This window comes from Primulina eburnea, chromosome 12 (assembly GCF_022965805.1).
Source record: "Primulina eburnea isolate SZY01 chromosome 12, ASM2296580v1, whole genome shotgun sequence".
NCBI lineage: Eukaryota > Viridiplantae > Streptophyta > Magnoliopsida > Lamiales > Gesneriaceae > Primulina > Primulina eburnea.
The window spans coordinates 4612901-4639285 of NC_133112.1; the positions used below are offsets into that span (position 1 = coordinate 4612901).

At 34.0% G+C, this 26385-nt stretch overlaps 5 protein-coding genes across 5 annotated transcripts; 2 read left to right on the forward strand and 3 right to left on the reverse strand.

The window, feature by feature from the left end:
* Nucleotides 1-596: 596 nt before the first annotated feature.
* LOC140807302 (E3 ubiquitin-protein ligase XBAT33-like) lies at nucleotides 597-5115 on the forward strand. The gene is made up of 10 exons (XM_073164099.1): nucleotides 597-920; nucleotides 1074-1133; nucleotides 1452-1523; nucleotides 1755-1927; nucleotides 2111-2271; nucleotides 2363-2421; nucleotides 2546-2592; nucleotides 2678-2821; nucleotides 3164-3255; nucleotides 4285-5115. The coding sequence occupies exons 1-10, from the start codon at nucleotides 744-746 to the stop codon at nucleotides 4824-4826; spliced, it is 1527 nt and encodes a 508-aa protein (XP_073020200.1). The 5' UTR covers nucleotides 597-743; the 3' UTR covers nucleotides 4827-5115.
* Nucleotides 5116-5427: 312 nt separating this feature from the next.
* Nucleotides 5428-6706, reverse strand: LOC140807303 (CEN-like protein 1). Its single transcript, XM_073164100.1, has 4 exons — nucleotides 6404-6706; nucleotides 6275-6336; nucleotides 6142-6182; nucleotides 5428-6063 (listed from the first exon to the last, which is right to left on the reverse strand). Exons 1-4 carry the CDS (start codon nucleotides 6602-6604, stop codon nucleotides 5843-5845), a joined length of 525 nt encoding a protein of 174 aa, XP_073020201.1. The 5' UTR covers nucleotides 6605-6706; the 3' UTR covers nucleotides 5428-5842.
* A 10029-nt stretch (nucleotides 6707-16735) lies between these two features.
* On the forward strand, nucleotides 16736-21044 carry LOC140807101 (uncharacterized). Its single transcript, XM_073163791.1, has one exon. The coding sequence runs from the start codon at nucleotides 16995-16997 to the stop codon at nucleotides 20901-20903; it is 3909 nt and encodes a 1302-aa protein (XP_073019892.1). The 5' UTR covers nucleotides 16736-16994; the 3' UTR covers nucleotides 20904-21044.
* A 1022-nt stretch (nucleotides 21045-22066) lies between these two features.
* On the reverse strand, nucleotides 22067-22746 carry LOC140807457 (uncharacterized). The gene has a single exon (XM_073164304.1). It carries the CDS (start codon nucleotides 22690-22692, stop codon nucleotides 22093-22095), a length of 600 nt encoding a protein of 199 aa, XP_073020405.1. The 5' UTR covers nucleotides 22693-22746; the 3' UTR covers nucleotides 22067-22092.
* Nucleotides 22747-23454: 708 nt separating this feature from the next.
* Nucleotides 23455-26312, reverse strand: LOC140807309 (membrane steroid-binding protein 2-like). Its single transcript, XM_073164107.1, has 2 exons — nucleotides 25873-26312; nucleotides 23455-23936 (listed from the first exon to the last, which is right to left on the reverse strand). Exons 1-2 carry the CDS (start codon nucleotides 26184-26186, stop codon nucleotides 23591-23593), a joined length of 660 nt encoding a protein of 219 aa, XP_073020208.1. The 5' UTR covers nucleotides 26187-26312; the 3' UTR covers nucleotides 23455-23590.
* Between the last annotated feature and the right edge of the window lie 73 nt (nucleotides 26313-26385).

The window sequence follows — 26385 nt, forward strand, 5'->3', positions numbered from 1 at the left end:
ATTTAATTGTTTTTATCACTGAGTAAAATGGATGGTTATTTAAGTCTATCTATATATATAATCAAAATAAATTTTTTACGGGTTTTAACTATTGTTAAATAGTCCACAAAAGCTCTTGTAAGACGACATCATGTAATCAATATTGTGATCATCTATTAAAAATTATTTTTTTATTGTCAATATGAGTTGGATTGACTCGTCTCACAAGATATTTATTCTGAATAGTAAGATATGTAAAATTGTTTGTTTTTGTGATATGTCAAAATAAATTGACTCAAAAAAATAGAAACTTGAACTAATGTTCCTGATAATTTTCAACAAATTTTTTTTTTAAAGATGGAATGTAAAAGCAAATTTTTAAATTAATATTAGAAACTCGTATATTTTAACTTCTAATTTTCTGTATTCTTTTTTTAAAAATCCAAACCATATATATAGATATATATTATATTATTTTTGAAAAAATTGCTTACTTAACCGTGATAAACAATTTTTTTTAATCCAAATTTGGTTAACATTTTAATGTTAAGATACAATAATAGTTCATAAAATTTAGAACTTGGATATGTTTCCAAGTTCTTGCAACTATTTTCAAAATTTGCTTGACAGTTGACCTAATTCCCTTCCTCATATATAAAAAAAGCCTCCAAAACTGCTCAAAATATCAGTAATTTCATGTACACATAATTTATACAAATATTTAGAGAGAGGAAAGGCCAGGAAAACTGAGGAAAACCCAAGAAATGGGGAATTCTTTTGGGTGTTCAGCTTCAGGGGAGAGATTGGTCTCAGCTGCAAGAGATGGAGATTTTGTTGAGGCAAAGATGCTGTTGGATTGCAATCCATGCCTCGCAAAGTATTCGACCTTTGGTGGATTGAATTCTCCTCTTCATTTTGCTGCCGCAAAAGGCCATATTGAGGTTCCAACCTAATTTTTCAGCCACTGGTTATTTCTTGAAAAAGCCCCAACTTTTCCTTTTCTTTGTCTTTTGGGGTTGATTTTCTTGTGTTAGTTTCTGTTCAAATCTGTTTCTTTTGGGGGTTGTGTTGATTTTTGAAAGTTTGGATTTTAGATTGTGGCATTGTTACTGGAGAACGGAGCTGATGTTAACACAAGAAATTACTGTGGCCAGGTATTATAATATCTTGTCTATTTTTCTTCAGTATATTTTTTATTTTTAAAATAAAGTTTTCTTGGGGGGATAATGTCAAATTATGTTCTGGGATATAACTCGGGGTTTCCCCATTTTCTAACATCAGATGGATGGTTTGGTTTTTCTTGTTAAAAAAAAACTTTTACTGTTTAGATCAACTTTGTCGTGATCAAGGTTTTTGAATTGAAAATGAGATGGTATTGATGAGTTTTTGCGTGGATGAACAGATCCGTACAGGGCTAAATTGATCGTTGTTTGATCAAAGTTTTCTTAAGCATTATGTTATTGTTTTTGCAGACAGCATTGATGCAAGCTTGTGGACACGGTCACTGGGAAGTTGTTCAAACTCTTATTCTCTTTCGATGCAATGTGAGTATTCAATTAAATACAATTTACTTGATTTTCTTCAATTTATCCAGTAGCAGCTTACATCTTAAAAGATAGGTGAATTTAATCAGTATAGAATCTTTGTGTTGGTTGCTCTATCACTTGGTTACGAGCTCTGACATTAATTCCTGATTGTTTCCGCTGTTAAAATTCGGCACTTCGTGTATTGTTGATGGATCATCTTTTGAAGCTCGCAACCTCAAAAAATTTCAGGTTACTAGAGCAGATTATCTTAGTGGGAGGACTGCGCTCCATTTTGCAGCTGTCAATGGTCATTTGCGATGTATAAGATTAGTGGTGGCCGATTTTGTTCCCAGTGTTCCATTCAAAGCGGTAAATTCTCAAACCAACGGGGATGGAAGTGGTGGTGCTGATGATAAAACCAAGTATGAACAGATTTTTTTTATTTTTATTTTTTATTTTTCTGCAGTCTTTTTGGTCTTTTTCTTGCTCCATAGAAGTGTCGAGCAGAAATTGAAGGATTATTTATGAAAATAAATTATTGGTAAAAATCTCGAGATTGGGCACCTTTAGTATTTTCTTATTTGTATCTTCTCATTCTGTGACAGTGCTCTCTCCAAATTTGTCAATAAGGCTGCTGATGGTGGTATTACCGCTCTTCACATGGCTGCGTTGAATGGATATTTTGACTGTGTGCAACTCCTACTCGACCTTCACGCAAATGTTTCAGCCGTGACATTCCATTATGGCACGTCTATGGATTTGATAGGTATTCTATTTTCTTGAGTGCTGATCATTTATCCGGGAAAACCCTCCTCTTTATTACCATTTCATGATTTCTTGGAGCCATAAATTTATAGGGGCTGGTAGCACTCCTTTGCATTATGCTGCCTGCGGAGGAAACTTGAAATGCTGCCAGGTGATCATTATTTATGTCATTGAACTTGAATTTTCAAGAAATGAACATTGGAACTATCTGCCTGTCTTTTGTTGGCATTGCAAATAAGGTGTATTGATAATCTTAACCATTTTAATTCCCACAGATCCTTATTGCAAGAGGCGCCAGTCGTTTGGCATTAAACTGCAACGGGTACTGAAATTCGTATTCGTTTTCTCAATATTGGATTAAGTACTTGTTATTGTGCAATTCTGGATGATAGTATAACCTGTTTCAGATGGATTCCTCTTGATGTCGCAAGGATGTGGCGACGTCATTGGCTTGAGCCGCTGCTGACACCTAACTCTGATTTGCCAATCCCAGTGTTTCCACCTTCTAATTATTTATCATTGCCGCTCATGAGTGTGTTGAATATAGCAAGGTAAGAATTAAGATGAAAGAAAATTTCAGTTAGCTGATCATACGTGGTTTTTGTGTTGATAATGTTCTTAATCAAAAGGTGACCACAGCCAAGTATCACATGGTGGAGCAATTGATTTCCTAGAATATTTTAAACTCGAACACCAGGTGTTTGTGGTGCATTATTTTATTTTATTTTTTTAGAAAAGCGGTCTCACACGAGAGTCAAAGAATTTTGAATAAATACACCTTTTTTCTTGTAATGCTTATAGCTTTTTGTATGCACTCCATCGCAGACTATTAAATTCTCTTTTCCTCTCAACCAATTTTGAATAATAACACCGAATTCCTTTTATTTTTTTAGAGATTGTGGTTTGCAGACCTCAACAACTGCTTCAGACGATGCTGATATTTGTGCCGTTTGCATTGAGCGAGCATGTAGTGTAGCTGCTGAAGGTGTGTTACTTTTTTTTTTATCATCGATTCATGATTGTGTCTGAATTATGATGTGTCCATAGTTATTTCAATAATAATTATGTGGGTATTCAAATTCCTTTCTTCTAGTATATTCTAGATAAAGGTGGACCATTGTGCTCAGTCAACTATTCTAAAAATCGGCCTAGCCTAGAAAAGTGCTAGTCGATCAGCCTAAACGGTTAGAGCTTTTATTTTTTATTTTTATTTTGAAAATTTTTGTTCTCTTAATCTAAATTTAAAACCCAATTTAATGAATGATAGGTAATTTCTGTATAGGCCTTAAAGCAAAGTCCAAAAAAAATGTGATTTTTTGGCTTGCCCCAACACATCAAACTTTGTCTTGGTCTGCGATCTAGAGTGAGAAAACTTCACTGAGGATGATTTTGCATCTGAACAAGAGGATGACGACAATGATGATATTGAGTTAATATAAACAATGATTTAATATTTTAAAATAAAATACTATTCCTATTTTTTACTAGTCATGTTCTCCCACCTATATCAAACAATTATTTAATATCTTAAAATAAATATAAAATATAAAATAATTAAATATATTAATATATAATTGTACTAAATATTATCAAAATTAATTTGAAAAACGGCCTAGGCGGCTATACGGTAGGTAGCCGCCCGCCTACCTTTTTTAGAACACTGACTTGATCAAATGGTTGTTACTCTCAAATAAAAAAGTTTCTAGGTTTCTTTTGCAACTTTCTCTAAGTTCCGTGCCCCATGACACATAAATGAATAATTCTACCCCAAATACCCTTATCATATATAGATTGAGACGTACCAGCGACCATATCTGTGTTTACTTGTTCCAAATCCAAATCTGTGCCCTTAATCTCCCATTCAAGACTTGATAGATGCTAATCCGCGGAATCATGAGCATAGATATTTGCATGTTCATATTTACATGGAGAAAATATTTTGGTGTCTAGTTATGTAACAATGAAATAATTCTTTGCACCAATGTTCATGAATATCTATGGTCCTAACTTTCAGGGTGTTCACATGAACTCTGTGTAAGATGTGCTCTCTACCTTTGCTCGACCAGTAACATTCCATCGGAACCATCAGTACCCCCAGGCTCCATTCCCTGCCCTCTTTGTAGACACGGCATCATCTCTTTTGTTAAACTCCCTGGTTCTTCATCAAAGGAGATCACATTACCGTTGTCACTTAGCTTATGCACACCATGCATGCTTCATCCCCGAGAGCCAAATGCATCCGAGGCCTTTGGTTCACCCGATATGCGAAAGAATCGTGTGTCTTCTATTACCTCAGATATGTTTTGCCCCGTCACTTGCAGCCCATTTCCTTCTGTCACCATGCCTTTATGCACGTGCAATGAAGGACCTTGTCCGAATTTTGATTCTGGCGAAAGAGATCCTGAAGAAGAGTCACCTCCTCGTTCACAATCCACATCAAGCGAGCAGGAAAAAATGGACGGTGTGAGATTGGAGAAAACGACTTGTTCAAGTATGTTTTGGGGAAGAAGAAGCTGCAGCAGGGAGCATCAGTGTAATGCCGAAATAAATGCATGATTGGTTATTTAAAAATAAATTTGAGTTAGTTCGAAGTTTTGGACCTCAAGTTACATGGATGTTTTGCTTCCATTCATTTTCCCTGTTTGAGAATCCTGTTCGTATTAGTCTGGAAATGCCACTAATCCGCGCCCGTTTCTGTGTTTGCTTTTGATGACCGAAGGAGCTCGTAAAGATGGTACACCGAGACTAATTTATTATAGAAGTATGCCATCATATTTTGTGGCACTATTAGTTGTTGAAGGACGGTTGGTTTCACAAGTAAAAAAGTACATATAAGTTTCTTGTTTTCCTTCTTGTGTGCTGAGATTTTTTGTGAGCTGCCAGTATCTCCTGGTGTCTACACATCAAACTGGGAAATATGATCCTTTTTTAGGTTAGTTCAGGTTTTCTTCTTTTTGTCTTTGTGAACATAAAATCCTGGCAAGTTGTCTGTGCAAAAATTATCTGAGTTGTTGCGAGTTTGATTATAAAAGACCAGATTGTTAGGTCCTTGTGAGCAATAACTACTCATAGCTTCGATGCAAAAAATTTCAACTTTTTGTACCAGCACCATTTCTTTACTACCAAAGGCTCTCGTTTTGTTGTGCTATTAACTTGAGAATCTGTGAAAAAAAAATAGTTTTCTCTCCCTTTCTTTTGTTCTTTTGCGATGTACGTTAAACTGGATTTTTTAGTAGAAAGTAATGAAATCTTGAGTGGTGTTAAATGTGTAAATCCCCTTAAAAACGGCATGAGTTACTATTGTAAGTTTAGCTCATAAATGTCCCCACAAACTAGAAGCGAAACTGAACCAAAGTTGAACAACCTGCAATCTCATTAATCATTATTCTGATACATTGGTACACCAAGGTTATCTGACAACAAATCCAGCAAAAGATGCACCCTGATTCTAACTCACCGGCCATGCATTTCCTTGTTATTATTTGACATTAAAAAAAAAAAGAGTTCGTCTGAACCCCACCAGCCAATATTAGCAATCCCAAAAATCACCATAAAATTATTAAAGACATGCATCATCTTTTCCTGCAGGCGGTCTCTCTTTGTGCATTAAAGTAGAGTGCAGCAACAGGAAAATCCAGGCAATTTTCTTGCGCAAATCTCCTTGTGTTGAAATGATCCCTTGAAGAAGGTAGGTACTTCACGCTATACCTCACTTTCTGCTTGAAAACAACAAATGCATATCGATGGATGCCTATCGTTGGCTTCGGCTTCTCATAGCATACAACTTCTCTCCCTGTTTAATCATTTCATATTTGTGTTCTTAATTTGACTGGATTTTAGATTTATAAAATAAGAAATTATTAGAACTTACCAAAAGAAGCATCAGTAGTGCCAGGAATATCTGTAACTATCCTGAAAATGAGTTGTTAAATTTATCAGTTCATATACATCATATATATGCTGACTATATATGTAATATATACTTATAATATATGTTCACAAACCAGTGGACGTGTTCCCTCAAGTACGGGTCACTCGGACTCGGAGCATCCGGATCAGTCATGACCTTCAATCGAATATATATTTAAGTATCAACTCGCGCGTTTAAATTGAGCTTTAGAAACACGACTTACAAGAGTATAAGCGGTCCTCATGTCTTCTCCACCTATCTCGACCCTAGGCTTCGTAGCCACAGCAGCAGGCATGAGTTCATGTCCATTGGAGACATGTTTGTTCCCATTATATATCACATTTAAATGCACACAAGGATCGAAACTATCGATCACTTCTCCTATAATCCTTCCTACACGAAGGGTTTCCGCAATCCTCGACATGATTGCCAGTAGTCCGGTATTGCTCTAAATTTTTCAAGACAAAAAGCCTTGTAGGAATAGTGGATATATATATTTCTGAGAGTGAAATGTGTTTTTTGTCTGGTTTTGATTTGTGGGATTGATCGAAAGAGTTAAAATAGAGGTTTTTATAGTGCAAAAAAGAAAGGGACGTGTCGCGTTTGGATTACAAGTTTAAAGATTCTTGAGAATTTTTTTCTTTCATGCATGAAATGAAAATGGAAAAGGTTGTCTATATTCAGAAATAAACATGCTTGGAAGAATTTCGCTGAGTAAGAGCTGTCTTATTTGGAGTAGGACGGGAAATGGAATCGCGTGGCTTCTATATCATACGTTCTTTATTTGAAAAAAATAAATCATATATGAAATTTAAAATTTAAAATTTAAAATTTTCGCGTGGAATTTACAGATTTTCTTTACGAAGTAATGAAATTCTTATTTATGGAGATTTTCAGATAATTTCAATTCAATCTTAGTTATAAATAAAATTTTGATAAGCTTTGGATATCATCACAAAAACTCATACAAGTATGTCTCACAAAAACGTTTTATGATCCGATCTATGGAAAATATTAATTTTTATGTCTAAAGTATTATTTTTCATTGCAAAAATATCATTATCTTGTTAGTTGTTTTATGAAAAAAGCTTTGTAATGTGTTACAATTTGAGTGAAAATATTACTTTTTATCTTAAAAGTATATTGTGTAATTATGCTGATTTGTGTGAAAAATATTATTTTTAACTGCATGTATAGACTTAGTCGACTCGTCTCATGAACATATATATGATCATTGCATCGGAGACCAATTCTAAAAACATTTATTTAAAAAATTCAATTGGATTTTTTTTTTGTTTAAATAGATGATAACAAAAATGTATGTATGTTGGATTTTCGCTTCATCTTCAATTTAATTTTTTAATTGAAATGTCTGTAGGACCGAATATTTGTCGTTTTACTAAAAGCTATACGTGGTAGTAATTGTCCAATTCAAATCTTTTAAATCGTACAGTAGCTCAAGCGTCATGTTTCAATTGTTCTAACAAGAAGGAACAATTATTGTATCTTGACAATCTCTTTCCCAATAATTGCACTTCTTGCAATCAATTAGAATCGAACACGTGACAATGACTCTAATATCAATTGTAGGACTTAACGCTTTCCTCTTTACTAAAAGTTATGGCTGATGATAATCGTGCAATTCAAATCTTTTTAACCGTACAACACCTCTAACGTCACGTTTAGATTACTTTAACAAACACGAACAATTAGTGTTGTTATTAACTATTTTTCATTGATTCAAAAACTCCCATACTTTAGGAAAAAAAAGCACTTGAAAAGCTAATTAAACTATTTTATAGACAAATACTTCTATATTTTAACTTATTAACTCTGTGTCTATCTATACAATTAATTCTTTTAAACCATCTAGACTAGTGACTAACTTTTGAATTTACATGTAATTCAATTTGTCTTTTGCTCATTGGCTAGTTGCCATGGGACTTGGGAATCAGAATATAGGCTCTGCAAAATTTTCATATGATATCATTGGGCAAATGGGAATTCTGCTTTTTAAGGTGCTTCTTCATGTACAAAATACATCGTAGGCATGGATACATTAATGGTACGAAGATGTATTTGATTGTTTCGACGAATTTATATTATCATAAATTCAGTCGCACTTAATTTATATAAATATAATGGTGATGATTATCACGATGAATTTGAAATTCATCTCAAATATTCGTCATTTCAAATCTTTCTTTTCAAATCAATTTTTTCTATCGTATCGAAAATAATATGTCTAATCGTTTGCAATTATGCAAAAAGATGCGTCCCTGAATGATTAATCAAACTTGCCAAGTGTCCTGCCTTGGTGGAAAAAAGGAATACACACCTCCATCTAGATTTGTAACAAATGATTAAAATCTGATTTTAGCATTGTAAGGAGTTGAGATATATAAGTTTTGTTTTACCTTACAAATTGTTTGGTCTGAATCCATATCATTTATGTTTAATAAAATATGGAAATAGTTAAAATAAAAATAAGAAAATACATTTAGTGAAGTAAACTAAAACTTAATCCATTTGTATTAAAAAGAACAAAGGCGGAATGCAAAAACTTGTGTGAGACCGTCTCGTAGGTCGTATTTTGTGAGACATATATCTTATTTATGTTATCCATGAAAAAGTATTACTTTTTATGCAAAGAATTTTATTTTTTATTATGATCAGTATGGTTGACTCATCTCACAAATAAAGATTCATGACATCGTCTCATAAGAAAACTATTTGAGACAGAAATACTAAACAAAAGCAACCATACGATAGATGCATGTTCTTCTTATATATTCCTTACCCCAAATTTTTTTTTTAAATATTCCTCTAATATTTTTTATTTTTTTTTATCCATTATGCATCTAACACGTTTCATGCATCTTTTGGGCAGTTGATCGGACACGTTTCTTTGTGATGTTCATCTGATGACACTGTATTAAAACGAAAGAAAAAGGAGAAAAATTAATGACTTTTAATTAAGTTACTTTTAAATTTTATTTTAAACAATAAATATTTAATGATATAAATTTATTAAAAAATCAATAACCCTAAATTCATTGAAATAACATTTATCTCGAATCATTCATTTATTTGCGGATAAGAGACGATATTTGATACAACAACAATTGACAAAAGTTTCACTCACACAATTTATGATTTTGATACTTAAATTCTGTGTGTTTATGTGTTATTTAATAATTAATGACTTAATATAATTAAAGCTAAAAACTATTTTTATGCTTAATCACGTATTAAACACTCTTAAGTTTATAATTAAGTAGGGTGTTCATAACCTGAACTAAACTGAAACAAACTGTAAGATCAAACCAGACAACATGATTTAGATCGGCTTTCAAATATTCTCGATTTGAATTGGTTTTAAAAAAATCAACCAAACCTTAAAATTAATTTAGTCCAAGTTTTGGATAAAAATGAATCTAACCAACCCAATTAATTATATTAATAAAAAATCATGTAATAAATTTTATTAATTTAATGTGATTTTCTTATATATATGCATATTTTATTTGTTTTTTAGTTTATATTATGTTATTAGTGAGCTTTGTAACAATTAAATTACATTGAAAATTTATTTATTGCAGATTTTAGTGCAAATAAACATAATACAATTTTATTTTTATTTTTTTTGTAAAATTTTGTTATATGCTTAAGTATTTTAATATATGATTCTTAATTATAATTGTAAGGATCGAGTTAGAGCTTAGAAGGGTTGTATAAACTTTTTTAAAATTTCTTGAACTTCAAAGTGTTCTTAACAATTTTTAAGATGTTGATAACTATTTTTGAACAATTAGTTTTACTGAATCGCTTTAAAATATAATAAGTGCAAAAACGATCCAATTTGACTAGAGATAAATAAATGGTTGACAGTTAACAAGGAACTGTAGGAAAAATTAAATGTGAAGAAATGTGAAGCGTGTGAGTAAATGACACAAAGTTTTTATGGATATTCGGAGATAAAACTCTTCTGCCATCCATTTTTTCACTTAGGAAGGTGTTCGCTAAAATACTTTAGATTTACAATATATTGTAACAACCCGCTTCAGTTATGACTTGATACACTGTCTAAACTGAAACTCTTAGTGATGATTTTACAAGGACTGGATGTATTAGGACGCTTGGTTCGCCAGACAACACAACAAGTAACAATAACTCGACATTTAGCTTTTTAACGGCTTGACTTGGTTGAGGTAGGACATGTTCATCCTTGAAGAACTGAATTATTCTGGTTAGCATGTGCTTTGATTGATCAATCTTAAATGTAAGCCGTTAAGTGTGTCCAAACTGTCTGAAAATATGCAACTGTATAATTTGTTAGTTCAGCGGCCAAAAAACTTGATTGTTCAGAGTTTTCTGTTTTCTTTACTTTGAATGTTATGTATATTTATTATTTAAAAGCTTTAACAAACGGATTTTGTAAGGTCTAGAAATCATAAAAGGTATTTTTAATGCTTTGACATAGTATATTTAAGATATGTTACTTTGAATGTTATGTTTAAGATATGTTTAAGAAATCATGAAAGGTATTTTGTAAGACTGTATAATTTGTTATGATGAGATATATTACGGACACGTTTATGCTTTGACATAGTATGTTGAAGTTCAGGTTCTTAAAATCATGAAAGGTATTTTTATTTACATTATTTTTCCCCGTTGTCTTTATGTATATGTACTTGTTATAACGATTCAGGTGTGTTGAGTCTTTATACTCACTAGGTATGAATGATGCAAGTAAAAATGACGATGTGGAGTCTGGAGGCGCCGAATACTGAGTAGGCGGAGCTGGGTGTGCGCATATTGACCTGAAGACCTCACATTTTCCGCATTACATGTCTATGAGTTAGGAGTGATACATCATGTTTTATACATTTCATTTATTGATATGTTGTTGTTTTGGCAGAATTTTGAAGGTTACACTTGAATTCTTTTAAACAACAGTATAAGAGTTTGAGGATGTTAAATTATTTTTACCTACATTATTTTTATCCGGTAGTAGAATACCCTTTTAAAATGTGTTATTGACAGCTGTTATTGCATGCACGCATTTAAACATATTTTCGAAAATCGTTACACAAAAAATTTCTAGTAGTATTTTAGTAGCACGAGTTGTCACATATTTACTTTTCAACAATTATCTGTACTATTTCTTGATAATATGGACACGTCATTTTTAGTCCACGTGCGTAACATTAAATGGTCTTTAATCTTCTTCTTGCTATTGCAACTTTAAGTCCATGCTAATTGAAAGCTGAATTACCATAGACTAAATAAGTGACTTTTTGTCACTTCGAAGGTTGATAAAATGATGTGATATTTTCATTTGCAGTACTCATCTAAATGACTTGACTTTCAATATCCTCGTAGAAATGCTCAAAATTGTCAGTTTGTAATGTGGTTGGAATGAGACGATTTGAATCTCTGCACCACATTGAATTTTCAAACCGGCTAGTTTTGTCAAATGATCTCGCAGCTGGAGTTCAGTGAATACAATGGTTTGATTTCTTGACATATCGATAACTCCTAAACAGCTCGAAATGGATGAATTTATCAAGTGATCTGAGAAATATGTTTTACATAAAAGAGAACAGATGAAATCTTCACAGCTTGATGATGTTTGTTTTGTCAATCACCAAAACTCAAGGGTAATAGATGGCTGGGACAAGGTGGTTCTTGGGTCCTTTATGTTTAGACGGGTCGGGCAGGGTGGTTCTTGGGTCTTTCGAAATTGTAACGGGCCAGGTCTAAAAGTCTTAATGAACCCAGATCAAACCGACATGTTGTCGTCTCTAGTTGCGAATGTTAGTTACAATCGAATTTTAAACTTAATATCTTACTTCATTTGAAATCAGTGTCATATGAGCCATAAATCAAGGACAAATTTTATTGAATTTTTTGAAAATGTGTTATTAATTCTTTTGTGTGAGTTAATATTGTAATTTGATATAAATTATTATCTGACGAGAGCATTGGATACATATAATTTTACCGTTCTGGTAAATAATTTAATCTAAATAAAAATTCATTAGTATCATATGATTTTAAAATGAATTCTTTTTTCCCCTCACCCAACGTCCTATCCCATTGAAATTTGTAAAACGTTAGTTATCATATGTTTAACTATATTTAGCATGATCAACATATCATGAATATATTCAAATACTGTAAAGATATTTTTTAGTTATTGATTTTAATTATTATATACATATTGCTAATATGATGCAATATTTTTAGAATTGAATTGATAATCAAACCGATATAATTTTAAAAAAGGCCCAGTCGATCGAATATGTTTAACCAATGGTCGAACTGATAATCAAACCGATACATTTTTCCGATTATAGTCAGTTCGACTGATTTGACCATTGAAATGATTTTTTAGAATGTTTTTGACCGAATATGTGACTGGTTTTCGGTCAAACCGATCGGTCCGATCAGATTTTGAAAACATCGGCCTCGTTTGATAATAATTTTTAAATTAGATTTATTTGTTAAAAGATTTGCTAATGCGTTTGAAACATTAATATTGAACTTTTAATTTGAATGTTACTTGCACGTAAAATTTAATGATTAGTTAATGATTCTACCTATCGACATTAATATCATTTGAAATTAGTGGATTTTAATAATTTATTAAAATGGTACTTTTTTTGTTGTTGAAGGTAGATCATTATTATTTTTATCAATTATTTTATAGTATATTTTTTGGCATATTTGTATCTATACATAATATTTATATACATATATGTAAATAAAAATATTGAATAAATTTAATTATAAACGAGGCTTTCAAAAATAAATATATAACGATTATTATATAAATAAATTGGCGAAAACTTGTGTGAGACGGTCTTATGGGTCGTATTTGTGAGACAGATCTTTTATTTGGGTCACCCATAAAAAAATATTATTTTTTATGCTAAGAGTATTACTTTTTATTGTGAATATGGATAGGATTGACCCGTCTCACAGATTATGATCCGTGAGACGGTCTCATATAAGAGTTGACCCGTCTCACAAATTATAAAAGACAAACGGGTCTGCATTAAACGGCCCAATTCCTTATTTTCTCTAAGCTTCAGGCCCGATTGGATGCAATCATCCCGGTCTGATAGGAAACCGGTCCGGGATCCAGTGAGTTATCCAATCCCGTAGGCAAAGTAGTGTGTAGACTGGACCACCAAAAAGTTGTTGGCAAATGACAAGTAATTATGCATAAAGCAGAGAAATAAATAGGGTAATAAATAAAGAAATTATTGATGGAAGAGAGTGGTTATTAATTAAATAAAAATAATTTATGTTTCTACTATTAATAATTTTTAACTTCACAAATGAACTATCAATCCTCTTCTTGATTAACATTTCATGCTATTTTTTATTCCAGTTGAGATTGTGAAATTTTGTCAATGAGTTTCGTATTTGAAAACCCATATGAAATTTGAAATTTTGATATCAGATAAATTATAAGCGATCGTAAACCATATTTAATATTTTCAAATCAATGAGTTTGCCATTTAAACATCCATCTACTCAAAAATAATCAATTTTCATGTATGCAAAGGAAATAGTAAAAATAAATAAAATGGAAAATATTCTTTATCATATAGTTCTATCACAATCTTTTTCCAGTTCCTATATTCGGTATTGTTTCAGAGTTACATCAAATCTCCATAGATTCTGAATTTTTCTACTCTTTTTCCCCTTTTAAATGACCATATTGCGTGCACGTCTATATATCTATCTATATATATATATATATATATGTGTGTGTGTGTGTGTGTGTGTCTGTGTGTGTTACAAATTGGAAGAAGGACTCGAAACAAATTATATATTTATTTTTTAAAATTTGAAAATGATCGACTCTTCGGGGATTTAGCCGCCCATATCGTTGCATTTCAAACTTGATAGTAGTGTAATGTAATAAGAGTTGGTCTTTTGTGAGACTGATCTCACGAATCTTTATCTGTGAGACAGGTCAACTCTTCCATATTCAAATAAAAATTAATACTCTTAACATAAAAAAAATATTTTTGCATTAATTACCCAAATAAGATATCTGTCTCACAAAATACGACCTATGAGACCGTCTCATACAAGTTTTTGTCATATAATAAACTTTAGTTTAAGGAAATAACATAATTAATCAAATAAAAGCCCTACCATTTCATCTAGTCATTCACCAAAATCAAATGGGCTAATGACGGATGGTGATTCTTTTTTAAGCAATTGAAAGCCATTGGTGAACTTATTTGCCAAAAAGAACACAGTATCTGTTTGTTTATGGGAATGGGACAGCATTTATTTTGTGCTCTTTTCTTGCAAAAATCTTTTCCCCTCCAAACAAGTCATCTTTCCAGTGAATTGGCGAAACTAACCCTTAATCTAAAGTGGTGTGGAATGATATATAGAATCAGGTTGGTCTAAGCAGTCTTGTATTGATTTTTTTTCTTAATCTTTAATTTTGAAATTTTTTGAGTTTCCATTTTTTTAAATATAATATTCAATAATAACACTAAAAGATGAATTGTTTATTTATTTTAAAAACTTAAAGTGATATTGGAATAGAAAGACATAAATTGTGTGAAACAATCTCACATGTCATATTTTGTGATACAGATATTTTGTTTGAGTCATTCATGAAAAAGTAGTATTTTTTATGTTAAAAGTATTACTTTTTATTGTAAATTTCGATAGAGTTGAGTCGTCTCACAAATAAAGATTTGCATCACCGTCTCAAGAGATACCGGTTCAAATAAAAATTGTCGAAAATTTTGGCCAAATTTTAATAATGAGGGAAGTTAGTTTGATGACAGAAATTTCTTAGAAGGGTAAAAGTAATATTAAAGCAGTAGTCAAACACTTTCCTAATTAAGGTCTACAAGAATTTGACCCAATCGATAATCCATCCATTTGACCAATGGACTGAATCAATACGTTTTTTTTAAAAAATAATTAAAATGATATATTTATTTTTCAAAAACAAATTATATATTTAATATTAATCTCTTCTTTATAAAATATGGTGTACGACATTAAAAATTCACCTGAACATGCTAGTCTTGTGATATTAGTATTAAACTAAAATTACATCAAACAACTTATTGTATTTTAACACGCAAGATCGTCACACAACAGTTTTCGTGATGATTCTAACACGCGAGCTCTACACAAATAATTTAACAATTATCTTAATCTTGTTATTTATATATATATAATTTTTAAAATTAATTTTTATAATTAATAATTTAATAAGTTGGATACCGATGGGCCTTTATTTCCAAAAAAATTCCGAAATATTTTGTAATAATAAATATTGCATGACTTTATGGTTGCCATTTGGAAGGGTGTTTTGGTAAAAGCAAGAATGGAATCGAATGGATATGATGGAAAAGAGAGTTTAGGTTGGAGAGTAGAGTCTGACAAACTGCAAACTCTTTTTCGTATCGTTTTGGATTTATACATATTGTCAGAGCCCCCACCCTCCCCCCACCCCCCCCCATCCCCGATATACGACGCCGTATCAGTCTCCCATGTTCCACTTTCACAGACAAGTATGAGACACTTCGATTTGTTCATTTTTTTAGCTTAAATATTTTATTCCTATTTAACTTTATCGAATTTGAATCAAATTTCGTAAATATTTTATTCTTATTTAACTTTATTTGAACATGTTTAATTTTTTTTCTAATCGAATTCAATCTAAATTATTTTATTTAATAGTTCACAAATCTCAAATGTATTAAAGTAATATAATTATATATTAAATATATATACATTTCGAACTTTTGATCGTTTCGAGTTTTCGAACATTCATTGTCAAATCCTATTATCTGTACAATAGTTTGAATATCTAACCAATATGTTCAAAGATTTCGAGTCAACTTCGAACTTCTTTTCGAGCCAAACTCAAGAAAAAAAGAAAAAAATTTCGAGCTTCGAATCAAGCTAGAACTCGAACATACTTAATTTGAGTTTAAATTTTTACTAATATTCAACTCGATTTCGTTCGTTTATAACCTTAAGTACAACCCAAATGTTTTGGATTCAAGTAGTGATTTAATTTTACTAAATACTAAATAGTGTTAACTTTTTAAGATATTTTAGATTTTATTTAATGAAAAATATTTATGCGCAAAAAATCGAAAAATAATTAAAGTTACATATTATCAATTTATTCTTGCGATTTATACTTTAAACAAATTTTGAATACAACATTGAAAGTCAGATGAATTTATTATATTAAATTTTTTACTCAATAATATAATATGGGGGGAAGAGTTTTGTTGGTGTGTCCGATGAATTTAAATTGGTCTAGTATTTCTTATTCATTCATATACATATATAAATCGTGATCATTTATTTATATATCACGGTTGAACGAGTGATTATTATTTATTATCTTAATATATATATATATATATATATATAAATATAAAATATGGTGTGTATAAAATCATTATTCATTTAAATTTAGTCAGAGTAATAATAAATAGTAATTACTAGTTATTAAAATAAATATAGAAAACGTTTCGAATTTTGTAGCCATACTCCCACTTCATGTTCCCAAAAAGTTGTACCTCTCTTCTTCCTCTTTCTCTTCCCACGCTCTAAATACTGCTTCCAATTTTCAAGAAAATGCTCAGTATTCCTCAATTCTTTACTCCATTCGTAATGAGATGATGCATTCACGATGCGTGTTTATTTCAACGTTTCTAGTCAAGTTTTTGTGTTGAAGCCATTTGCCAGTGTTCGTGTGAGTGTCTGTTGATCGCTTCGTGAAGTGTTCATCAGCGAAAATGGAGTCTAACCTTCTGTTGCAGTGTCTTTTCCTCGTGTGTCAACTATGTTTTTTGGGTTTTAATGCTGTTTCTGGGCAGAAACTTGGAATCCCTGATATAAGTAATCTGGTATCTTTCAAGAATTCTCTTGAAAACAAGGAAATTCTCGATTCTTGGTCTCCGTATTTGTCTCACTGTAACTGGACTGGTGTGTCATGCGATGGAGATCGTGTTGTTTCTCTTGTTCTGTCGTCTAAATCCCTCAGGGGTCCGTTGTCGCCTTCAGTTTTCTTTCTTGCGAACTTAGTTGTTCTTGACCTGTCTGGAAATGAATTGCATGGTGAAGTTTCTCCCAAAATTGGTTTTCTGAAGATGCTTGAAGTCTTGGACTTGGGAAATAATCAATTCAGTGGGCATTTACCGGTTCAGCTCGGGGAGTTAAACCGTCTGCGGAAACTCGGACTTGGGCCCAACAGCTTCGCCGGGAAAATTCCACCAGAGATTGGGAATTTGGTAAAACTTAGTTTTCTTGACCTCTCCGGCAATGCACTGGTGGGGGATATCCCACCTCAGCTCGGAAATCTGACTCAGCTTCAGATTTTGGCTCTTGGAAACAATATACTCACTGGTTCTCTGCCTGCTAATCTCTTCACTAAGCTTGGATCTTTATCTTCGTTTGATGTTTCTAACAACTCTCTTTATGGTATACTTCCGCCTGAGATTGGAGAACTCACCTCTCTCACTGAGCTGTACCTCGGAGAGAACCACTTTTCCGGAGAATTTCCTTTGGAGATCGGCCTATTAACCCGTCTTAAGATTTTCTCGGCCCCTTCTTGTCTCTTCAACGGCCCGTTGCCCGAAACGTTCTCAAAGCTGAAATCTTTGAGCAAGGTTGACCTGTCTAACAACCCATTGAAGTGTTCACTCCCGAAATCTATAGGAGAGCTACAGAACTTGAGTACGTTGAACCTTGTTTACGCTGAGCTAAACGGTAGTGTTCCATCTGAACTTGGGAGTTGCAAAAACTTGAAAAGTTTGCTGCTTTCATTTAATTCCCTTTCCGGGATGTTACCGGAGGAGCTTTCTGAGTTGTCGCTTATCACCTTTTCTGCTGAAAAGAACCAGCTTTCAGGTACATTACCTTCCTGGCTTGGAAAATGGAGTAATGCCGATTCAATATTGCTTTCAGATAATAAATTTTCTGGGAGAATTCCAGCTGAGATTGGGAATTGTTCCGTGCTGACCCACATTAGCTTGGGTAGTAATATGTTGACAGGTGAGATCCCTAAAGAAATATGTAATCCCGTTTTGCTTTCTGAGATCGAGCTTAACCACAATTTTCTCACTGGTAGTATTGAAGAAACTTTTGCGAAATGTAGTAATTTGACGGAATTGGTGTTGCTGGATAATCAGATTCATGGTGGCATACCTGATTATCTTTCGAAGCTCCCTCTGTTGACGGTGCTTGAACTGGATTCTAATAGTCTAACAGGTACAATTCCTGCAAGTCTTTGGAGTTCTGTGAATTTGATTGAGTTTTCTGCTGCAAATAATCAGTTAGAGGGCGCACTTCCAGCAGAGATTGGCAATGCTGCATTGTTGCAAAATCTAGTTCTCTCGAATAATCGTCTTACTGGCACCATTCCTAAGGAGATCGGAAATCTGAGTGCCCTGTCTGTGTTATATTTGGATTCTAATAATTTTGTGGGGACTATACCTTTTGAGCTTGGAAAATGCGCTTCACTGGCAACATTGGTTTTGGGAAACAATAGTCTAAATGGATCCGTTCCTGATGAAATTACTGATTTGCCTCTGCTACAATACCTTGTTCTTTCTCATAATGATATCTCCGGGAGCATTCCATCCAAAGTTTCGAAATATTTTCATCCAGCATCTGTTATTCCCGACTCAACTTATGTACAGCATAGAGGAGTCTATGATCTTTCATACAACAGATTGAGTGGTTCAATCCCGACTGAATTGGGGAGCTGTGTCCTTTTGGTTGATCTCTTACTCAGCAACAACAGGCTTTCTGGTGAGATTCCAAGGTCCTTAGCACAATTATCGAATCTCACGAGCTTAGATTTGTCTGGTAACTTGCTTACGGGTAGTATTCCTCGTGAATTTGGTGATTTGGTTAAGCTTCAAGGTTTGTATCTTGGAAATAATCAGCTTACAGGTTCGATTCCTGAAAGCCTTGGGCTGTTAATTGACTTGGTGAAACTTAATTTTACTAGTAATATGTTACAAGGTCCGATTCCAACTAGTTTTGGCGATATAAATGGGCTCACGCATTTGGACTTGAGCTCTAACATGCTTACTGGTGAAATACCTGCCTCTTTGTCGAAAATGGTGAATCTTGTGGGGCTTTATGCTCAACAGAATAGGCTTTCAGGTAATTTGAATGATCTTTTCAAGAACTCAGTACTGTGGAGAGTTGAGATTCTGAATTTAAGTAGCAATGCTTTGAGTGGGGATTTGCCACGGTCAATAGGAAACATGACATATTTGACTACGTTGGATCTTCATGGAAATGGTTTTACAGGGAAATTTCCGAGCGAATTTCGGAATCTTGCTGAACTTCAGTATTTGGATGTCTCGCAGAATAATCTAAGCGGCCAAATACCAGAAGAAGTTTGTGGGATAGCAAGTTTGTTCTTCTTCAATTTGGCTGAAAACCAGTTTGAGGGTCCGATCCCAAGAAATGGATTATGTAGCAATTTTACCAAAGCTTCCCTGGCTGGAAACAAGGATCTGTGTGGTGGAATCGTCGGCTTAGAATGCCCTTTAAAGAACTTTGGCAGAAAGTTTCCTCTGATGAATGAATGGGGGTTAGCTTCCGTTGTGGTTGGAATGATCTTAATATCTCTTTCAGTTATCATTGTGCTGAAAATTGTCCTTAACCGAACGGGCAAGAATGATCTTGAGGACATGGGTGACAGCAAGATGAACAGTTCAGATGATCCGAATCTCTATTTCTTGAGCAGCGGTAGCAAATCTAAAGAGCCACTAAGCATCAACATTGCCATGTTCGAGCAACCTCTTTTGAAACTGACCCTGGTTGACATTCTTGAAGCCACCAACAACTTTTGCAAGACAAACATAATCGGAGATGGTGGATTTGGTACTGTCTATAAAGCCACTTTACCAGGTGGTAAGACCGTTGCGGTTAAGAAACTGAGTCAAGCCAAAGCACAGGGTCAAAGGGAGTTTTTAGCCGAGATGGAAACGCTGGGCAAGGTGAAACATCGAAATCTTGTTCCCTTACTAGGATACTGCTCATATGGGGAGGAGAAAGTACTGGTTTACGAGTATATGGTCAATGGAAGCTTGGATAATTGGCTAAGAGACCCAATAGGAACGCTCAAAGTCCTGGATTGGACCAAACGATTCAAGATAGCTGTAGGTTCTGCCCGAGGCCTTGCCTTTCTCCACCATGGTTTTATTCCACACATCATACACCGCGACATCAAGGCTAGCAATATCCTTCTTAACGAAGATTTTGAAGCAAAAGTTGCTGATTTCGGCCTAGCACGACTGATCAGCGCCTGTGAAACACATGTTAGCACAGATATTGCAGGCACCTTCGGATACATTCCACCTGAATATGGTCAAAGCTGGAAGGCGACAACGAGGGGGGATGTTTATAGCTATGGTGTGATCCTACTCGAGCTTATAACCGGGAAGGAGCCTACGGGACCCAATTTTAAAGATGTTGAAGGGGGGAACTTGGTTGGATGGGTGATCCAGAAGACGAAGAATCGTGAGGCGGTGGATGTGCTTGACCCAACGATTCTTGATGCTGATTCTAAGCAGATGATGCTACAGACACTGCAGATCGCTGTTGTTTGTTTGTCTGATAACCCTGCCAATAGGCCTACTATGCTGCAAGTGCTGAAGTTCTTGAAAGGTATCAAAGATGTGTAGAATTCTCAGGTCCACTTTGGTATTTAAATAAAAATTACTATAAAATATTTCTTATTAGATGAAGGTGGAGTTGTAGATTCAATTTGCCTTTTGAATTTGTGGCTTTGTGCAAATATCTTTATGAATTAGACTATTCTATTATATATTGTGAATTTAGTTACTTATACTAACTTCATCAAAATCATCTTTAGACTTTGGTTGCTTAAAATTTAAAACTAAGTAATTTTTTTTTTATTTGAACAAGTTTTACCCGCCACTCTAGTTTGTTGTGCAATACAAAAAAAATGGATTAAAAAAGATAGTATAAAATTTTATATCATAAAATAAGTTCATAACTTTAATTTAAAACACTTAAAATCCTGACAAGTTAGGCATATGGGATGGTCCCAACTTTCCTACACCAAAAAAATAAAGAAATACCATGGAATGAATATTTCTTGGAAGTTGGAATCCTTTTTGGTGAACATTCTGCAAAGTACATGTAATATTTCAAAATATAAAATTTGCCTAACCATTATTTGTTTGTACATACTAATTTGACCATTATATTTATATGTATTGGCTTTTGGAATTTGTAATGAAGTATTTTTACGAATATAGTAAAATAAGACATCAATATTTTTATCAGACACAAGTATATATTACATAAAATGTTTTAAAATTGAATTGTGCCAACTACACGGAAATTGGTGTCATACCAGTGCACCAACAATTGACCAGTTGATGTCTCCATTATATATTTTGGTGTTAATGATTACAACAATAGCTCTAACTCAATTACCCACCCACCCTAGCTAATCCTAAAATGATATTTTTCTATACTTTCCATAAAATTTAATGCATTTTTTGTAACGATCTCATATATATATATATATATATATATATATATATATATATATATATATATATATATATATATATATATATATATATGATACAAGTCGATCTAAACTGTATATCTCAAATCCACGTATATGATATAATGTTCGAATGAGATAAAAAATTCATCACACAGAATTATTTAGTGAGACGATTTCATAAGAATGAATGGTATACATGCAATAATCCAAAATGAATTAGACTAATTATTATGAATATTCAGAAGAAAACCATTTAATTTATTTGTAATCAAGTGATATTATATTTTTATGAATAATAATAAGAAAGTAAAATAAAAAATTTCAAGATTTCATTCCAAATTGGTATGGCGAGATCTTATTTCTGGAGGACTCTGATTCAAAAGCTCGCCTAACTTGAACACAACCATTTCAAACAACACAAACATCGCCCCTTCATACACGCTCCCCATCGGAAGCAAACTCCGCTGCCCATTCCCGCCGTTTCCGTCGTCTGCCATGGTCTGCGCCGGAACATAAGCCACCGCGCTTGCGTACTTTACCGAAGAACCCAACTCCGGCTGAGCTGTCAGAAGCACCACTCTGGCGCCGCTACTTCTTGCCACGCCACAGATGGCATCGACAGTGGAGAAATACCCTGGCCCGGCGGAGGCTATGAGGAGGTCCTGCTGGGAGATTGGAGGAGTGTTCATGTCGAAGACGAGGTGGGCGGAGAGACCCAAGTGGAAGAGGCGCATACACAGGGCTCTCAGCATTAGGCCTTCACGGCCTACGCCGTAGAGGAATATCCGACCGCCGCGATCGGCGGTGACGGAGATTTCGTCAACAAGAACTGTGAGAGGTGGTGGGTGGGGGCTGGTGGAGGCGGTGAAGGCGGAGGCTAGGTGGTTGCAGATTTGGGAAGCGAGAGAAGACATCGAATCGTCAGCCATTGGATAAGTCAGAGTCGGCCTTACAGTTTATCAGAAGAGTGAGTCTCATGTGAGACCGTCTCACGGGTCATAATCCGTGAGACGGGTCAACCCTACCCATATTCACAATAAAAAGTAATACTCTTTGCATAAAAAGTAATACTTTTTCATGGGTGACCCAAATAAAAGATCCGTCTCACAAATACGACCCGTGAGACCGTCTCACACAAGTTTTTGCCTTATCAGAAATATGGATTTATTCATTTTAGGCCAAAATACTTCATTTGTAAAGTTTTATTTATTTTTTAAAATAAAAAACTTTATTTTTTTTAGCTAAGAACTCCTCCTCGGTTTTTATTGTCTAAACATAATTTATATTTTCTTGAATGAATTATTTATCGATATTTTATTCTTCTCAATTTCAATTTTTTAGTGTTAACTATTGAGTAAATTTAAAATAGATCAATTTCAAAAAAAAAAAAAAGATTGGAAATAAAATTTAAAAATTAAGTTTTGGTTGACAAAAAAATATTTCACCTAGCAAAGTTTCAATTTGAGTTCAATAATGGATAATGAAATTGAAAAATTATTAACCACTAAAGTCTGTCTAAGAGACAAATAAATAAAACTTTAAAAACAAACTTGAAAATGGAATTGAGGGCTATCAAATAATCGGACCTAAAACACTTGTAACATAAATAGAAGAACATACCACAACCAAAACATTACACTCTCTTCAAAAGCACATAAAACTTGAATATCTAATAAAAATTCGAACTCGACTTCTTCGAAAATCATGCTTATTCCACACAACAGCCTGTTCGAGATGGTTCCAAACATAATAGTTTTTTATCCTACACTAAACATGAGTTGTAGTTCACGAAATACTGATAATAATAATGATGATGATGATGATGAATCACTCCCTATCTTTATCAGTAACAACTGCAGCCGCGGCTTCAGGAGTGTCCTTCACAACACTTGCTGACGGGCCATCAGCAACATCGTCTTGAGTAGCCTCAGTTGCAGCTTGGCCTTCAGCAGCGCCATCAGTAACTGGCACAGTAGTCGTCTTGACAGTTCCAACCTTCACATATTTGCTCATGAACTTGTACTCCCAATCCTGTAAGGCTTCAAGCTCAAACACGCCTAGACCGGTGAGGTCACCATTCAAATCTTTTTCATCAAAAGACATCTTCGCAAGAGCACGACTAGCGTCCTTTCCAGCAAACAAGGCGTAGGGTCCACCAGGCCCATAAAACATCCTGCAAAGAAGGTATGAATTTGAGTAAACCAACTCGTTTGCACTCGCAAGACTTTTATTCAAAGAAAACATTGCCACAAACTTGGTGTGGCAAATTACAGCATGCTATAATAAGAGGTTCAGTAAAATTCATCTCATTTGGAAGGCGAAGCATGCGTGAGCTTTCCAAAGCGTCTGCGCATGAATCATGATGTTTCTCTATTTATTTCTTCGATCGACCCAACATCTTCCAACTAGAGAATGAGAGATGCTAATTCTCAACCTCCGCATCTTAGACCAATAACTAGCTTCTGGTTGTCTGAAAACAATTCAGTTCTTGTGATACACTTCATATATTATTATACTCATGGGACTTGCATATTAGCTACCTATCCCATATGCGGACACGTCCCATATACGGACTATGCGACCACCACATATCCCCTTAATTGACACAAGGTGCACGTCAAGCAATCACAATAAAATAAGTAGCATCAACCGAACCAGAATTTTTGATCTGCCCAAGATTTGTTTTCACTCTATTCCAAAGATATATATGCATACTTCGTCAACGAAAATGATCCTTATCAAAGTTTGCAGTGGCACTGAAAACTAGGTATAGTGATTAGAAAACTGCAAAAGAATGCCCGTGAGCAAATCATTCTCAGGAGCACATTCTAACAAGAAATTATTGAACCATGCATTTCTGCCCAACCAGGGGATATAAATTAGAAGCAAAAAGGCGAGGGGAAAAGGAAAAGATGGCTCATTGTTTCAATAGAGGGGATAGCAGGAAACAAAAGCAACGCCATGAAAAGTTAAAGGCCCCGACCACCGCCTATATCAAGTGAAGACTACACCCATCAATGACAATTTCAGTGACTCTACACATGAAAGGGAAACATTTCGCATTCATTTACTGCTGCCGTAGCACCTGAAAATCACATTATGGGAAATCCAAAATATTAAAATGCACAAGATAACAAAACTGTTAAACGAATAAAATCGTAGATGAGGAAAGAAAAGATACCAATGCTACAATTATGTTAAGTAAGAAAAACTTAACAAAGGAAGAAGTTTGGTTTCACAACAAAAGTTTCGCATCTGTTGATAAAAATTCAGCTTTTATTTATAAAATACTGATTATTGAATCGACAGTTAAGTGTCCGTTATACACAACCGATAAATTTTTTTCATATACGACGACAAAAAAACGGTTAACAGTTAAGTATGCGATGTTACCGTTGTGAAATGTTTTTAGTAATAAACAAAACAATACATATACGATCAATTCCATTAAAACTGGACGCACTTGATCATCAGCTCCACGCGGTTGACAAATAACGGAAAAGTAATAAGTTAGTTTGATCAAGGATGCACAAACTTCAAATCCCAAGAAACTGTTGCAATTTACAAACGAAGAAATTCCTGCAGAAGGTTATGTTCATCTTCGAAAAACATGATAAACTGCAGAAACTGTATACAAAATAAACAAAAGACCTGATTCCAAAGAAATTTTCCACTTTATAAAAAAAGAAGATGGCATAAAAAAGGTGGAATGATAGCATAATATAAAACACACATGGATATTAAAAGGTCCGCAAGAAAGTGTAGCAACACCCAAAAGCCATCTCTCTTGAGGCAAGAGAAATATATTAACATTACCTACGCTCTAAAAGCCACAAAAACCAGCAATAAACACTGAAAACCCATAAAAAGTTCAAGTCCTCCATAAACTATTGCACACATATAAATCACCAAAATCAACAAAAAAAAAACGATGCAAACCTTTCCCTTTCCAGAGTCTCATAGCATATAAATCACAACCAATCACAACCAAGGACAAAGACGGAAAAAACCCCAAAATTCATCAGATTAAAATAACAACAAAACTCTAGTAAACACCAACCCAGGACGCAAAAACAAACAAAAATCACTCAAATATCAAGAACATGAACCTGCTCTGAGAAACATCATAGATCTGGCTCTTGATAGCCATGAGCAAAGGCTTCTGTGAATCAGATCCATCGTACTGTTTCAACTCATCCTCAGTGATCTCACCCAACTGAACCGGAGGAGGCAGCGGCTGCATCTGCGCCTCAAATTCTCTCGACCTCTGCTGGATGTGGCTATCATCGGAAGAACCAAAGAAATTAGAAACCAAATAGTAAAGGGCCAAACCCAAAGCAATAACTGTAAAGAAAGTAGCTGGAGAAAGCCCCGTATATGCCGTGATTGATTCTTTGAAGGTCTCCCACAATTCAAGGGCCATTGTTTTAATCGCTCAAGATATTAGATATGGAATACAGAGAAAACGATTGACTAAACACAGAGGCAAAGAGGGAACTCCGTTTCTTGGACTTCTTTTTATGGTTTTGTAGGCTTTGCCACGCAGCGGCGCACAGGGGTTGGTTAGTAAACTTCTGGTTTTTACCAATTTTTCTTATAAAAAAATATTTTATTAATAACAA